Genomic DNA, 16,038 nt, shown 5'->3' on the forward strand with positions numbered 1-16,038 from the left:
TCCTTTTTTGTGTACAATTGGTGTCAATCAAGCTAGGCCAGTAAAATACCAGCTGAGGGCCACCTGAGTTTTGAACCCAGCGATATGTACATACTCTCTTCTTAGATTTAAGTGTATTTATAGAGTTCTGAGACGGGTGAACATTTAATAAAGTTTTTTTCGCTTTAAGAGTAATCGTGAGTTTCAATTTCAGCTGTGTACATCAACCTAATATCCTTACTGCTGCCATAAAGGTCACATTCATTTAGCTGGTAGTGCAACTCAAGGTTAAGTGGCTACACCCAGGGTAAAACAGATTTTACAGGGCCCTATTAATTGTATTAATCATGGCACCCTAACCCATCAGCTGCTGCTCAACTATAAAACAAAAGCAATGCATTCTGAGACCTCAGCTGTTAGAAGCAAATGCAGCCCTTGTCCAAAAGGATTGGTCAATTTGAAATTCAGTGGGAGCTGCTGTAAGATTCTATAGATCAGGGATCCCCAACTGTTTATACCCATGAGCCCCATTCCAATATTAAAAAAAGGAGAACATAACATTAGCAACATTTTGGAAATAAAAGAGGGACAAAAAAAATGTTTTTGGTCACACTCATTTTTGTGGCCACACCCCCTAATGACCTTGTTCATTTTACAAAAATTGGCAGGTTATGAAAGGTTGAACACATTTCTGTGTTTTTTTCAGTTATAACAATTTTGCTAATGAAAGTGAATTACCCTATTAATTATTGATTGACAGTTGGGAGGTATACATAACAAGCATGCAAAAAGTTCCTGGGATTCCAATTATGGGCTGTTACTGGCTATTTGGTAGCCTACAGGAGACTATGTTTGGCAGTACATCTGGTTTTTACGCAACTAAAGCCTGGAATTCAAAAATAAGCAGCTGCCTTGAGGTCACTGAGAGCAACATCCAAGGGGTTGGAGAGCAACATGTTGCTTCTGAGACACTGTTTGGGGATCACTGTTATAGACACTCACTGTTTATTGAGCTGGTGGGAGTCTATTTGGGGCCTCTGCAGGGTTGGACTGGGATGGCTGGAGGCCAGGCAAAACCTGGTAGGCTCTTTTGGACCCCGCCTAGGTTTGCCACCTTTTCTGTAAAAAAATACAGGCCTTCCAATATATTTATCTTTTTTAATGGCCAGGCCTTCATCCCCCCCCCCCAGGTTCCCACTGCTGGAGGTAGGGCCAGGCCCGGATTTGCAGTGAGGCCGCAAAGGCCCGGGACTAGAAAGGTGGCAACCCTATGGCCAGGTGGCAATCCTAGCTGGGGGGGGGTGTTTGCCAGAGGGGGTTTTGCGACTAGTGGACCCCAGGGGCTGGCGGCCCACCCCTCCCCCCAGTCCGATGCTGGGCCTAGGATTACCATCTGGCCGGTATTTTACCAGCCTGGCAGGTAAAAATGATGGTTGATTCCAATGTTATTAATAGGGAAAAAATATAAATATTTAAGAAGGCCGGTATTTTTCCCCTGGAAAAGGTGGCAACCCTAGCTGGGCCTCTGTGTACTTTGAATGCCAGGGACTATTTTGACCCCATCCAGCTCTGTAGCTGAGTCTTTAGACAATAATATTGGACTTTGTTTCACCCACTGCCCTACTTTGCCCACTACCAACTTCCCCTATTAAATGACTGTGCCTCTGGCAGTACAAGTGTATTGTGGGTGCCTACAAAAGCTGCTCCACCAAAAACCCTTAGACCAGGGGCCCACTCTCAGTACTATTCTTCTTCTTCTCCTTACTCAACCTCTATTCTCCTTTTCTATATTCTTTACATACTATAATCTATTATTCCATCTATTAAGCCTCTTTGTTTTCAAAGAAATAGGGAATGGCCATGAAATAGGCAATATGGTTAGCAGCACAAGGGCCCAAAAACACCTGGGCCCACCGAGAGCTTTCCTGGAATCCCGGTGGGCCAGTCCGACACTGCCAAAGACTATCAAAAAAAGTAGCCAAAAAGTAGCCAAAAGCCATTTTAAAAGTAGCCCAAAAATAGCCCAATTTGTACACTGAAAATATCGTAATAAAATAAAGTAAAACAATAAGGTCCGCAGAGATACTTGGAAGTTGAGAGACAGTCGATAGTACACAGGGAATTGTATTAGTATTATTAGTGAAAAGGATGCTGGGCAAATTGCACCCAAGGCAATTCCAGATGATTATCACGCCTCCCTTATGGAATAGTGTTGTAAATATCATTATTATCACAAAAACCCAATCACTGCCATGTGACTGATACGGTGGCCTGTGGGGACAGACACAGGTTTGTGCCAAAGACTTGTTAGAATGGGAGATCCCTACATGTGACAACATGAAATGAAAAGGACTTTTCCCTCCCAGTAAAATTACCTTGAATAAGCAACCATCTCATCAAAATCTGGGACCTTGTAAAGTTTTCCAGCACAAAAAGTGTGATTACATGTTAGTCCCCTTCATAATGTCGCCTACATTTAATTAAATGGCAACCAAAACAAGAAAATAAAAATGTCCAATGTTTATTTCCATGTGTAGACTTTATCATCTAGTTAGTGAGTCCATTGGGTGAGCGTTGGAGCGGATGATGAAAGCAGGGGGACAGGATGGAAGAAGGAGCATGGAGGACAGGGGAACTACAAAAAATGGAGTGCGGGGAGAATATGGAACAGGTGCAGGGAGAGGAAATGACAGAGGAACTGTCTCACAGATGAAGAAAAATGTGTCAGGAAGGATGAACTAGGGAACAACAATAGATTATAAACATTATCAATGTTTAAAGGTCACACTGATTCTATTGGCCAGGCGACAAATCTCCTCTTCTTCGCGGCAACTAATCTCCCCGATCTGTCTTCCCCTGTCTTCCGCTGGCTAAAATGTAAATCGTTTTCCAAAGTCGCCCGTAATTGCCTCACAAGGAAAGGGCTGTCGTTGTTCCATTTTTTATTTTGAACTGCTCCTCCTTCGATTTTTTAGTATGGGAGAAGTGTCATTTCTGCCCTTTTCTTTTTCCATTTCCATATTCTTTTTTTCTTCTTTTTATCAACTTCCTCTACTTGCGTTTCATGAACTTTCTTGTTCTGTCCATCTGCTTCCTCTGCTAATTCTGGTTTTCGTGGTTTTACTACTTTTAGTAGTTTTAGTAGTTTTAGTAGTTTCTTCCCACCTACAAGATAATATTGATTAGTATAACGTGTAACCACCCCCCATACTGCTGAGCCTTATACATAGTGGATTGTGGTTGTAGATTGGAAGAGTGAGGAAAATCAGGTTTAGTAGGTAAAGTCGGCAGCAGTAGGACAAGATGGTAAAAGTAAGAAAACGATGTCAGTGTTACCCTACATGTAGTTCTTTAGTTCTGGTTAGAGACCAAAACTCTGCTCCAAACCATTATCTTAGAGGCTGGAATTGTATTTTTTAATTTAACATATTTTTTCCTTAATTTAAATTCTTATCCTTTATATTATAAAGCTGATATATTTAACCTTTATCTCCCCCTTTCACTTAGTTGTACTTACTTTCCTTTAGCTCTTTATCTGTTTCCACACCGTTCTCAGGAGGTGGATTGGTTTTTTTAGTAAAAGGAAGATATTTCCTCCAGTTTTTCTTTTTTTGTTTTTCAGTGGTATCTTCGTTCATGTGCTGTGATTCAACTGTAAAGAAAAGTTCAATTAATTAATGAGGTTACTATGATAATGGGCAAACCTTTGCTCCATGGAAACCCATATTAACCAGTCAGATTTGTGATTTAAACAGCAGATCAGAAAATAGTAACTGCCGGTTGATATGGGTTACTGGATCTCAAGTTTAAGGGGGTTATTTATCAAAGTCCGAATTTATCTCAATATTTTCTGCTTCAAACTCCGCTCAAATCCGCTCAGGTTTTTTATGCTTATTTATTATTACAGTTTCCCAAAAATATGCTTTGGGGGAAAAATATCAGATTTTCAAAATTTTTCAGATTTTTCATCTGATTTTCACAATTTTTTAGGATTTTTCACTGAAAACTCAGATTTTTGCCTGACAACTTCAGGGTATTGCACAAAACCCAGAACACATCAAAACATTGTCAGATTTTCTGATTTGGACTTTTCCATCCTTGGGGTTTAATAAATTCCCGAAAAATTCATGATTTTTTAAAAGTCTGATTTTTATTTAAAAAAAAAATCACAAATTTTTCGTGATTTTTTTATTCAGAGTTTAGTAAATAACCCCCTTAGAATCTGCTGTTTTAGCTGTTGGCTGACCAAAAATAACTCCTCTTCCCCTTCACTCATCTTAGTTGGTACTTACCATCTATAATCTCTTTATCTGTTTCAGCACAGTTCTCTTGAGGGACATCCGTTATTGTAGCAGACTCTGGTATTTCTCCCACTTTATTATTATTTTCTTTATTAGGAGTCACTTCATTTTCCTTAGAGTTCCCTTCTTCTCCTATGTGTATTTTTACTCCTAAAAAGTAAAAGTTTAGACATTTTATCTCTGATTTTGCTTTACAGCAACCTATAATAACCAGTCAAATGTTTGCTCTCAAATATCACATTAAACCAAAATGCTAACTGCTAATTGGTTGTTAGGGGTTACTAGATATATTATAATAGATATTAATAATTATATAGTTGCTTTATTGCACGCTCATTTTTGTGATGATGAGTCAAATTCAGTTTAGAGAGCCTTCCTAATCACTCCAGCAGCCCTCCTATTTGTTATAATGCTTCTCGTCAGTCCTGGATATTCTTACTCTATAGGGGCATTGCCATTTGATCTATATGAACCCATTTCAGAGATTTATTGGGGAAAACCTTCACAGACAAAAATAAACGGACAGAATTTTACCTGGTTCAACTACTTGAAGACTCCGCACCTCTTCCTCACGTTTTTTTAATTCTTTCACATGCTTGTTGCTGGGAAAGAAAAGATAAAATGATTTGTTTCTGTGCAAATTAAACCCTACACTGTCTCTAGAAATCTAAAAGGGGAGCTAAACCTCAAAATATGAATTGGTGTAAATTTATTCTGAGAACTTTTAATCGTGGTTTCTGAGATATTCAATTTCATACTGATTGGCTTGGCTCAACAGCAAGATGTTATAAAGACCAGAATATAGAAATCACTACATGTACTGTATAGCTTTATATAACAATCTTACTATGGCAATATATTTCACTTAGAAGTTGAAGAGCAATAAAATGAATGTTAGGGGGTTATTTATCAAAGTCTGATTTTATCTCAATATTTTCTGCTACAAAATCAAATCTGCTTGGCTTTTTTACGTATTATTTATTATTACATTTTCCCAGAAATTTGTTTTGCAGGAAAAAAAATTCAGATTTTCACGATTTTTTGGGGATTTTTCACCCGAAAACTCAGATTTCTTATGGTTTTTTGCCTGCAGACTCTGAATACTTCAGAGGTATTGCACATCAAAAAATCATTGGGCCTCCCATTGACTTATATGCAACCTCGACAGGCCTGAGATGCCGGATTTTCTAATTTGGACTTTTCCATCCTCAGGGTTTAATAAATTCCAAAAAGTCAAATTTTATAAGAAAAAATATCACAATTTTTCAGGATTTTTCCATTCACAGTTTAGTAAATAACCCCTAACTGTTTATCTATAGGGGCTATAAAATCCCTTTAAGCACTATGAAAAAGTCCAAGGTTTGCCCAAGGTGTGGTGACCAACCAAATAGCAGATAGCATTTACTGATCATCTGTTTAAACTGAAGATCTGGTTGGTGTTTTAGGTTACTAGACCTGGTGCAAAAATTAGTCGAACCCCAGGATTCTCACACTATTTTTAAAAAGTCAGTATCCCTTTAAAGAACTCACCAGAAACGAATGCTTAATGCCAGAAGTCCAATTATCAACAAACTAATGCATGCTCCAGCCAAACGGATTTCCTGGCCATCCCCTGGCAGCATAACAATTTGGGTTTTATCCCTGTACTGGTCGGACACAGAAGGGTTAACAAGCAACCTTACAAATACCCACCCCCTTCCCGCCCTCACCAGTCTTTTTTCCTTCTGTCCTGGCCGGACCGGGGATTTGTATGCTCTACCCACTTGGTTCTTCGGGACCAGATTCCAGGCACAGTTTTTCATGCACTTTCTCTGCCTGAAGCCCCTCCGTTGTGATCGCCATAGCGCCTTCTCAGGAGTGGGTCCCTGTACAGCCGGGGGGAGGTTGCGTCTGTAGTGGCGCAAGAAAGCATATACGTCATCAAAGGGCGCCTTATTTTGCCTCCGAACGGGTGCAGTTTTGCCTTTGCACCCGCATTGACGCATCTGTGATGGATCCGGCTGCCGAGAAAGCTGCTACCTCGAAGGCTTCACGGTGGGTTTAGAGCTACTGAGTGTTTTTGCGTCGAAAAAAGTGCATTACTAATTGGGTGTTTGTCACTCTAGGCTTACTTCACCTGTTGAAGATACTGCCAGGAAAAGGCAAAGATCTCAGGATAAGGACATTAGAGCCTGTAAAGCCTGCAAAAAGCCTACATTACCGGGCAAGAGATTATGTGGTGACTGTATTGCAGAGATTTTGGAAGGTGACGCTGATATTCCACCTGCTCAGAAGCGTATACCTGCTCAAGACATTCCTTCAACGTCTAAGGATGCTTCTCAGTCAGACTTATTAGCCTGGATTAAACAGGCAGTAGCCTTAGGAATTCAAGAGGCAAAGGGTTCTGAAAATCAGATGCCTGCTGACCCGCATTCTAATCAGATTGAGGTGATTAACTCAGACTCTTCTTCTTCAGATGAGGAGGAAGAGAATTCATTTTTTGATATGAAATTTGTTCCAGACCTTATTAAGGCAGTGAGACACACATTAGTCCTTGAGGAGCAGGACCAAACAGACACAGGTGTGTTTTTTGCCAGGAAGAAAAAACATGTCTTCCCAGTGCATAAGGAGGTGCAAGATGTCATTTCTGCAGAATGGCAAAGGATGTCTAGGAAAGTTCCGGTAGAGGCAAAGATGGAGAAGCTATATCCCTTTCCTCCAGAATCCCAGGAAATTTGGAGCAATCCTCCAACAGTTGATGCTCCAGTAGCTAGATTGTCCAGAAAGACTGCACTACCAATAGACGATGTTTCCGCCCTGAAACAGCCAATGGAGAGAAGGATGGAAACAGAATTAAAAAAGTTATACATGATGACTGGAGCCATGTTGAGACCGGCAGTATCATTAGTTTCAGTGATCAAGGCCCTGTCAATGTGGATAGAGGATTTAGTGCAGAGGACCAGAGAAGGGGAGCCTCGTGAGAAGATTTTGGCAGCTCTGGAGGATCTGAGACTGGCGACATCTTTTTGCCTGGGGGCCGCTGGCGATTTAACAAGATTGTCTGCGAGATCTATGGCCTCATCAGTAGTGGCTCGTAGAGCCCTTTGGCTTAAGTACTGGTTTGCAGACACTGCCTCAAAGAATGCATTATGCAGGCTACCATTTGAGGGCAAGATGTTATTTGGCAAAGCTTTGGAGGATATAATATCCAAATCATCTGGAGGAAAGAGCACATTCCTTCCACAGGCTCCAAGGAGATTTAAAGATCCCCCAAAACGTCAATCAGACAGGTATTTTTCAAAGAAAAAGGACGACTTTAAAGCTTATAGGCCTGGTAGGGAGACTTTTAGGTCATCATCTTGGAAGACAGGGCAGTCTGGTTTTTTTCGAGGTGGAAAGGCCAAGGCCCCAAGATCTCCCAAGTCCCAGCAGAAGTCACAATGACGGGAGGCCTGTCCAGCTTCCAAGAGTAGGAGCAAGGCTTCTTCAATTTCAGGAAGTCTGGGCGAGACATTTTCAGGACTCCTGGGTTCTGTCCATTGTGAGAAGGGGTTACCGGCTGGAATTCATACAGAAGCCAATCCCTCACAATTTTTTTGTTACCCCTTGGCCACGATCTGTGGCGAGCAGGGAAATTATGAAGCAATACATTTCCGACTTACTTCTCAAGGGGGCAGCAGTAGAGGTTCCATTAGAAGAGAGGGGAAGAGGATTTTATTCCCCTCTGTTTCTGGTAGAGAAGGCTTCAGGCGAGATGAGGCCCATTTTGGATTTAAGGAAGCTGAACAAGGGACTAAAGATCCAAAGCTTCAAAATGGAGACGATTCAGACTATAAAGGCAGCCATACACAGGGGAGACTGGCTTTGTACAATCGATTTGAAGGACGCCTATTTGCATGTGCCGGTGGCCTTAGAACATCAAAGGTTTCTTCGTTTTGCAATAGGTTGTCATCATCTACAGTTCACTTGCCTGCCCTTCGGGCTGGCCACATCTCCCAGAACATTTACCAAGGTGCTGGTGCTGGTTATTGCAAAGCTTCGAGAAGAGGGTCTAGAATTATATCACTATCTAGACGACCTCTTATTAGTGGCAAGACAAAAAGACATCTTAATACAGCACAGAGACAAGGTCAAAGCAACTCTCCAAGAGTTCGGATGGATTCTCAACGAGACCAAAAGTCAGTTGAGTCCAGTCCAAAGATTAACATACTTAGGAGCTTCTATAGACACAGTCTTAGGAATGATATCTCTTCCTCAGGCAAGAATCTCCAAGGTCAGGGAGATGACTTTGACCATGCTGGAACTAGACTATCTATCTGCCAGACAATTAATGAAATATTTGAGCTCCCTGACATCAACAATAGGACTGGTCAAATGGGCAAGATGGCAAATGCGCCCAATCCAGCGTGTATTCTTGGACCAATGGAAGCATCAAGAGTTGAACTGGAATCAGACAATATGGTTGCCTTGGAAGCTGAAGCATCATCTGCAGTGGTGGGCAACTCTGTTCAACCTAAGGAGAGGAATGCCTCTGCAGGAGCCGGAATATGTAGAGCTGTTCACCGATGCTTCAGGTCAAGGATGGGGAGCCCACATAGCAGATCTGTCAGTCCAAGGGACTTGGGCCAGGGAGCTGTCCTATCTTCCATCAAATATCCTCGAGCTGAGGGCAGTGGCATGTGCACTTCAGGCTTTCAGGAAAGAGCTACTAGGTCACTCTGTCAGAGTCCGCTCGGACAATGTGGCAGCAGTCACATATATAAAGAGACAGGGAGGCACAGGGAGCCTCAGTATGATGACAGAATTACTTCCGATCATGGAGTTTGCTCAAAATCATTTACTACACATCACTGCTCTTCATATACCGGGAGTAATGAATGTACAGGCAGATCTCCTCAGCAGGAGGCGGATCGACGGTGGAGAGTGGAGTCTTCACCCAGAAGTATTCACTATGATCATAACCAGGTGGGGATGCCCGAAGGTAGACCTGATGGCTACAGCCTTGAACCGGAAAGTGAGGAACTTCTTCTCCAGGTTCCCTTGTCCCCAGTCGACAGCAGTGGATGCGCTAGTCCAGGATTGGACAGGTCTATGTGCATATGTCTTTCCCCCCTTTCCATTGATATTCAGAGTTCTACAGAAGATCTTTTTCACCAGGATGGAAGCAGTGGTGGTACTTCCAGACTGGCCACGTCGCCCGTGGTATCCATTGTTGAGGAGGATGGCGGCAGACAATCCCTTTCGCCTACCAGACAGGGAGGATCTTCTGTCTCAGGGGTCTCTGTGGTATCCGAACCCCGCCAGGTTGAACCTGATGGCTTGGAAGCTGAGAGGGGAAGGTTAAGACAACAAGGCTGTTCTGAGGCTGTGATTAACACATTGTTGAGGTCAAGGAAGGCAAATACGTCTCACCGGTATTACATGATCTGGGAAGTGTTTCAGGCATGGGCAAGTGAGAATTTTGTGGATTTGTGGAACCCATCAGTGCCAAACATTCTTGAGTTCCTACAGTCAGGCCTAGAGAAGGGTCTGAGCCTGAGTACACTCAGAATACAATTGTCAGCATTATCCGCGATTCTGGGAAGAAGATGGATAGTGGAACCCTTGGTTTCCAGATTCTTTCAAGCAGCAATCAGGATTGTTCCACCACTTAAGCCACTCACTCCGGTTTGGGACTTGCCTTTAGTCCTGAATGCTCTTGTGGATAGCCCTTTTGAACCTCTTGAACAGGCCACACTATGGAATGCCACCCTAAAAACTGTCCTATTAGTAGCTCTGACATCAGCCAGGAGAGCATGTGAGCTACAAGCTTTATCATCTAAGCCTCCTTATACTATCTTCAAAGCGGATTCAGTGGTCCTTAGACCGATATTACAATTCCTGCCTAAGGTAGTCTCTTCTCTGCACATGAATGAGCCGATTGTTTTACCAGCCTTCATTCCGGAGGTTGGGACACAAGAGGAATCGAGATGGAGATCTCTAGATGTGCATGCCTGTCTACGGATGTACCTCCAAAGGACTGAGGGCATCAGGAAGACTGATAGGCTGTTTATAGTCCCAGCAGGGGCTAGGAAGGGAGAGGCAGCCAAAACTGCAACATTGAGGAGATGGATAGTGACGGCAATACAGAAATCCTATAAAGAACAGGGTAAGCCGGTGCCTGAGGGGATCAAAGCACATTCCACAAGGGCCGTTGCATCGTCATGGGCAGCAGAAGCAGGAGCACAACCTGAGTCAATTTGCAGGGCTGCAACATGGGCTACTCCAAACACATTTATTAAACATTACAAATTAGATATTAGATCTGCGTCTTTGGCGCAGTTTGGACGTTCAGTACTGCAGGCCACAGCTGTAACCTAATTAAATTCTGTTATCAAGCATCATTCAGTTGCCCTCCCATTTAATTGCTAGGGTACTAACCCAAATTGTTATGCTGCCAGGGGATGGCCAGGAAAAGAGAAAATTAATTAATACTTACCGAGATTTTCTTTTCCTGGCCATACCCCCTGGCAGCATGCCCACCCTTTTCATTGTCCGTCCAGTACATCAGGTAAAGACTGGTGAGGGCGGGAAGGGGGTGGGTATTTGTAAGGTTGCTTGTTAACCCTTCTGTGTCCGACCAGTACAGGGATAAAACCCAAATTGTTATGCTGCCAGGGGGTATGGCCAGGAAAAGAAAATCTCGGTAAGTATTAATTAATTTTCTCTTATACGGTTTAGGGATCTCTAAAACTAAACAAGAAAATAAGTTAATGAAGAGTATGAATGTGTAAGTGCTAGAAATATGTAGAATAGGTTTATCATATATCACTATAGAAGTGTAGGGCTGAGAGAGCATTTGTCCTGAGATACCAGAATAAAGGGGAAATGTGGTTGGTGGAAAAAGCAAATGGAAAAGGGAAATATTAGAGTTTAGTGAATAATTACTGTATATAATGGAATTAACACAATCAATTGAGAGAATAGGAATAAACAGGACTAGAAATAAAATGTACAAATAATTTAAAATGACAGGGAAAATAGAAGAGGTGAAGAAAAATAGAAATACAAATAAAACTAACAGAGGCCCATTATGTATTAATGATTAGGGTTATTGCAAGTGACATGTAATTGGCATGTTTCAATAAGTTGTGCAACTTTACCTAATTGTTTCATAGAATCGGATGTAGTACAATCTGCCTTCTGATCACTGGGTCCTGTAAGGAATAAATACCATTAGTTGAGACATTACAATTAGATGAATACAATGAAAATGAATTAATATATAGATACACACAGTGGCGTAACTATAGAGGAAACAGACCCTGTGGGGTGAACCAGAGAATAGGGGATCCTGTTTAATCTTTCATTAAAGGGTGATTTTCTTTTCATTAAAGGTAAGGGCAGGTCAGGGAGATTAGTCGTGCGAAGTAGAAGCGATTTGTCGCTGGGCAACTAATTTCTCGAAATAGCGACGTGTGCCCTGGCCCTAAAGGGTTTTCATTAAAGGGTGATTACAGTATCTTGTGCATTGTGCAAAATACTGCCTTTATAACATTTATTGTTATATGAACGTAAAGAAAAAAACATATACAAACAAAATTCCCCTGTGCCACAGTTCCAGCTCCTTTTCCTGACACCCTCCCACCTTACTATACACACTACTTCTCACTTACATCTCTTCCCAAAATAAAAAAAAATAAAACTCAAAATAAATATAATTACCATCCAGTCTCCAAACCGGGAAGCCCACAGCAAAAATAATGAAATATTGAGTAATATAGAAATAATAATTTGGATAGAGATTGAATAAGCCATGACTGACTTGTTCACTCTTCTTCTCCAACTGAAAAATGAATAGTTAGAGCTCAGGATACAGGATGGGGAAATTTCACTTGGCATTGTGATTGTGATTGTAATTTTAAAAGGATTTCTTCAATGTTGTTACATTACCAACCTGATTCCCAATGTTTCAGTATAAAGAATCTGCCATATTTGTGCTGCAGTAGTCAAAGGCCGAATTTATCTCAATATTTTCTGCTACAAACTGCGATCAAATCCGCTCAGGTTTTTTACACTTATTTATTATTAAATTTTTCCAAAAATTTGCTTTGTGGGAAAAAATAAGATTTTCACAATGTTTTCGGATTTTTAACCCAAAAATTCAGATTTTTGACCGGGGGTATTGCACGAAACCCAGCACACATCAAAAAGTAATTGTGACTTCTCCCATTGACTTATATGCAACCTTGACAGGTCTGAGATGCCGGATTTTCAGATTCAGACTTTTCCATCCTTGGGGTTTAATAAATTCTGAAAAATGTGTGATTTTTTTTTTTTTTTAAAAGTCAGATGTTATGAAAAAAACACACAAATTTTTCGTGATTTTTGCATTCAGAGTTTAGAAAATAAACCCTTAGTGTTAGTAGTTTTAATTAACAGGTGGAAAAGTGACTGGCAGATTTTATGTGCATTGATGGCCCATGCTGTGCCTGCCAGTGCACACATAAGATAATTACATAGTTAGATAGGATTGAAAAAAGACCAAAGTCCATCAAGTTCAACCCCTCCAAATAAAACCCAGCATCCATACACACACACACTGACACTGAGCCCTCCATATACTCATATAAATTATATATATACCCATATCTATACTACTGTAGATTTTAGTATCACAATAGCCTTTGATATTATGTCTGCCCAAGCAATCATCCAAGCCCCTCTTAAAGTCATTAAATGAATCAGCATCACAACATCACCCGGCAGTGCATTCCACAACCTCACTGTCCTGACTGTGAAGAACCCCCTACGTTGCTTCAAATGAAAGTTCTTTTCCTCTAGTCTGAATGGGAGGCCTCTGGTGCGGTGATCCACTTTATGGGTAAAAAGGTCCCCTGCTATTTAAAAGTAAAGGAGTGGTGTGTAGTTCTGCTCCTACAACAAAATTAAATACCATAGTCCAGAAGAAAAGTTATATTGTGGTCTCATCAAAAAGACCCCCAGTCCTAAGGTTTTCAATATAGATTAGAAGAGACCAAATAATAGTAGTAGTCAGTCATTCATAACATAAGTCATAACATAAAGGAAACTTATGTCTTACAAAAAAGTTCAATCCTATAAGCAGCAAAGAATGTTCATAATAAGTGAGCAAACGAATGCCCTGTTTAGTGTTTCTGCTATGCTGCAAGTGGTTATTAGAATTAACTTACCTATTACCCTTATTGATCTGTCAGTGAGCTGAGCCAGCGGATTCCTGTGCCAGCTGCACGGGCCCAGATCTCATCAAGGTTTGCCCTAAATGCACTGGCCCAAATGCCTATTTGAGGAATACATGGCTCAATAATAAGTTTATTTTTGTCTGTAATGTTCCATCATATTGCACAGGAGCGAGGGAATAACCTATTGGTAGGGCTCAAAAGCAAGAGGCTGTCCCTAGCCTATAAGCTACACCAGTGCTGTCCAACTTCTATGGTACCGAGGGCCAGAATGTTTCTGTTCTACATGGTGGAGGGCCGATAACAGAAGTCCTGAGATACCAGAACTATCATAATGTTTTCTATACAAGTTCTTCATTATTTAATTAATTAAAATTTAATTTTAAATCAAATTTTAAAAGAATTTGCTCAATGTTGTTGCATTACCAACCTGATTCCTAATATTCCAGTATAAACAGGCGTAGAGGACAATTCGCTAGTGAAAGAGACAGGTGAATTTTCGCTCATGTGAATGATTGTTATTCTGCAAATTCACTAAAGTGCGAATTTTCCATTATGTTACCCCTTCAGGCAGAGTTTCCTTCGCCATCTGATAAGATGAAGCTACATCCTCCTCAATATCTCATTTTCCTCATTGACAGTGCTGAAAAGTTATTAAAATGATTTAAAAAAGCTGACATTTTTTCATATTTTAAAGTGGGATTATCTTACAAATTTTTGTTTTAACCTTTTTTTAACCATTTGAGGGGCACGCCACATTTGTTTTAGGGTGGGCTCATGTTTAAAATAATAAAGGATCTCTTTTGTCTTTATTTTGCTTTCTTGAATATTTTTAATAAGTGGCCACTTCAAGCATATTTATATCAGCATACAGCATGAGTCAGGTTTTGGATAAACCCACCCAGGGATTCCACACTTAATTAGAAACAAGGTTGAAACAGTGGACACGGGGTCAAGAGCTGAAAGAATAAAAATGACAACCTCATTGATATGTTTGGCTACTGGTGCAGATCTGGCTAGGCCTGAATTTGCCAGCCGGGCATCCCAAGACCAAGTCCCCCTTAGATGGTACATCCACCCCTCACACGCCTGCTTGCTTCTGCTCCCCCACCACCACCACTTGTTTGTACATGCGCACTCTACCGTTCTGGGGACTTATCGCACAGGAGATATAAACGGCCGAATATCCTGCGTGCCCAATTCTAAAAGCTTTGCAATAATTTAGATGTGGATGTGGCCCTTAATTTGTGCTACCCTTCCCATAAATGTGCTTGTGGGAATAAGCACACGTGTACCCAGGGCCGCCATCAGGGGGGACAGGTGTCCCGGGCCTCACAGGGTTTTGTGTCTAAGGGGGGCCCGGCCATGCTTCACTTACTTGATTAGCCGGGCCCCTCTGCTTTCATCATGCTGCCAGAATCAGACTATTGGACAGCAGCTCCATGCACGCAAGACTTTTCTCCTATTCCAATTCTCTGTCCTCGCATTGGTTCTTTAAGGATAAGTCCCGGTAAAGCTGTACAGGGATTGGATAGGGGAAGTTAGAACTTCCCCTTCAGCCTATCCAATCCCAATGCAGTTTTAACGGGACTTATCCTTAAAGAACCAATGAGGTTATCGAAATCTGAATAGGAGAGAAATCTTGCATGCAGGCCCTTTCATTTTTTTCCTTCCTTCCCCCTGATCATCAATGGCCTTTTATAACTTGTGGGTGGGGAGCCCAGGCCAATTCAAATTTTTTTCACTTTTAGGGGGGCAACTGATCACTAATGGCTTTTTATAACTTGTTGGGGGAACTGGCCACCAATTTATTTTTTTAACTTGAAGGGGGGTCCTGGTCAACAGTGGATTTTAATAACTTGTAGGTGGTCCTGGCCACCAATAGCGTTTTATAACCTGTGGGGGGGGGCAGGCCATAAATATTTTATTTTACTTGCATGGGGGCCCAATGGCTTTTTATGGCTTATGGGGGTTTAATGTTTTTGCTCTGATGTCTGTGTGGCCTTTTTACTGTGGGGTGGTCAAGACATGGGGTGGGGCTTGAAAGTGGGCGGGGCCCTAGGCAAAATCAATATAGAGGAACGGAGCTACCTGTAATTAAAGGATTGGGCTTACTCATCAAGCAGAATATAGCTAGAGATAGGGTTGCCACCTGTGTGGTTTTGGACTGGGCATCAACATATAAAAACATTGCGAAAACTGGAATCCAGTCAGTTTCATCTAGGGATGCACCGAATACAGGATTCGGTTTGGGATTAGGCCAAGATTCAGCCTTTTTCAGCAGGATTTGGATTCGGCGGAATCCTTCTGTCTGGCCGAACCGAATCCAAATTTGCATGTGCAAATTAGGGGCGGAGAGGGAAATTGCGTGACTTTTTGTCACAAAACAAGGAAGTAAAAAATGTCCCAGTCTTCTACTTACTATATTCTTCCAATATTAAGCATTTTTTCCCCACAAAGAAATAGAGAATGACCAAATGTTTAGAAGCAAGAGGCCCACTGACACCTGGGCCCAACGGGAGTTTTCATGGTATCCCGGTGAGCCGGTCCGACACTGCTCCGGTGTCAGAACTCCACCATCA

The 16,038-nt window shown here is 41.6% G+C and overlaps 2 protein-coding genes across 3 annotated transcripts in view; both read right to left on the minus strand.

The window, feature by feature from the left end:
* LOC108700312 overlaps nucleotides 1-16,038 on the minus strand; it is a 782,191-nt gene that overhangs the window by 672,101 nt on the left and 94,052 nt on the right. The gene's annotated exons all lie outside the window — the stretch shown is intronic.
* Nucleotides 2,858-10,942, minus strand: LOC121397794 (DNA ligase 1-like). 2 transcript variants are annotated; one of them, XM_041575383.1, is made up of 5 exons: nucleotides 10,738-10,942; nucleotides 4,815-4,882; nucleotides 4,272-4,430; nucleotides 3,497-3,631; nucleotides 2,858-3,144 (listed from the first exon to the last, which is right to left on the minus strand). In XM_041575383.1, exons 1-5 carry the CDS (start codon nucleotides 10,788-10,790, stop codon nucleotides 2,951-2,953), a joined length of 609 nt encoding a protein of 202 aa, XP_041431317.1. In that variant the 5' UTR covers nucleotides 10,791-10,942; the 3' UTR covers nucleotides 2,858-2,950. The 2 variants fall into 2 exon arrangements, with proteins under 2 accessions (XP_041431317.1, XP_041431316.1); XM_041575382.1 differs by lacking the exon at nucleotides 10,738-10,942 and adding an exon at nucleotides 5,811-6,265 and having other exon boundaries at nucleotides 2,877-3,144.

This window comes from Xenopus laevis, chromosome 8S, assembly GCF_017654675.1.
Source record: "Xenopus laevis strain J_2021 chromosome 8S, Xenopus_laevis_v10.1, whole genome shotgun sequence".
NCBI classification, from domain to species: Eukaryota; Metazoa; Chordata; class Amphibia; order Anura; family Pipidae; genus Xenopus; species Xenopus laevis.

What these genes read in the sequence shown, in the direction of transcription:
- LOC121397794 (XM_041575382.1), bottom strand. Translation starts at nt 6,265, where the DNA reads ATGCGTCAATGCGGGTGCAAAGGCAAAACTGCACCCGTTCGGAGGCAA. An exon ending in GCATTAAGCATTCGTTTCTG is followed by an intron (nt 4,883 to 5,810) that starts GTGAGTTCTTTA and finishes TTTCTTTCCCAG; the next exon opens with CAACAAGCATGTGAAAGAAT. An exon ending in TCTTCAAGTAGTTGAACCAG is followed by an intron (nt 4,431 to 4,814) that starts GTAAAATTCTGT and finishes TTTACTTTTTAG; the next exon opens with GAGTAAAAATACACATAGGA.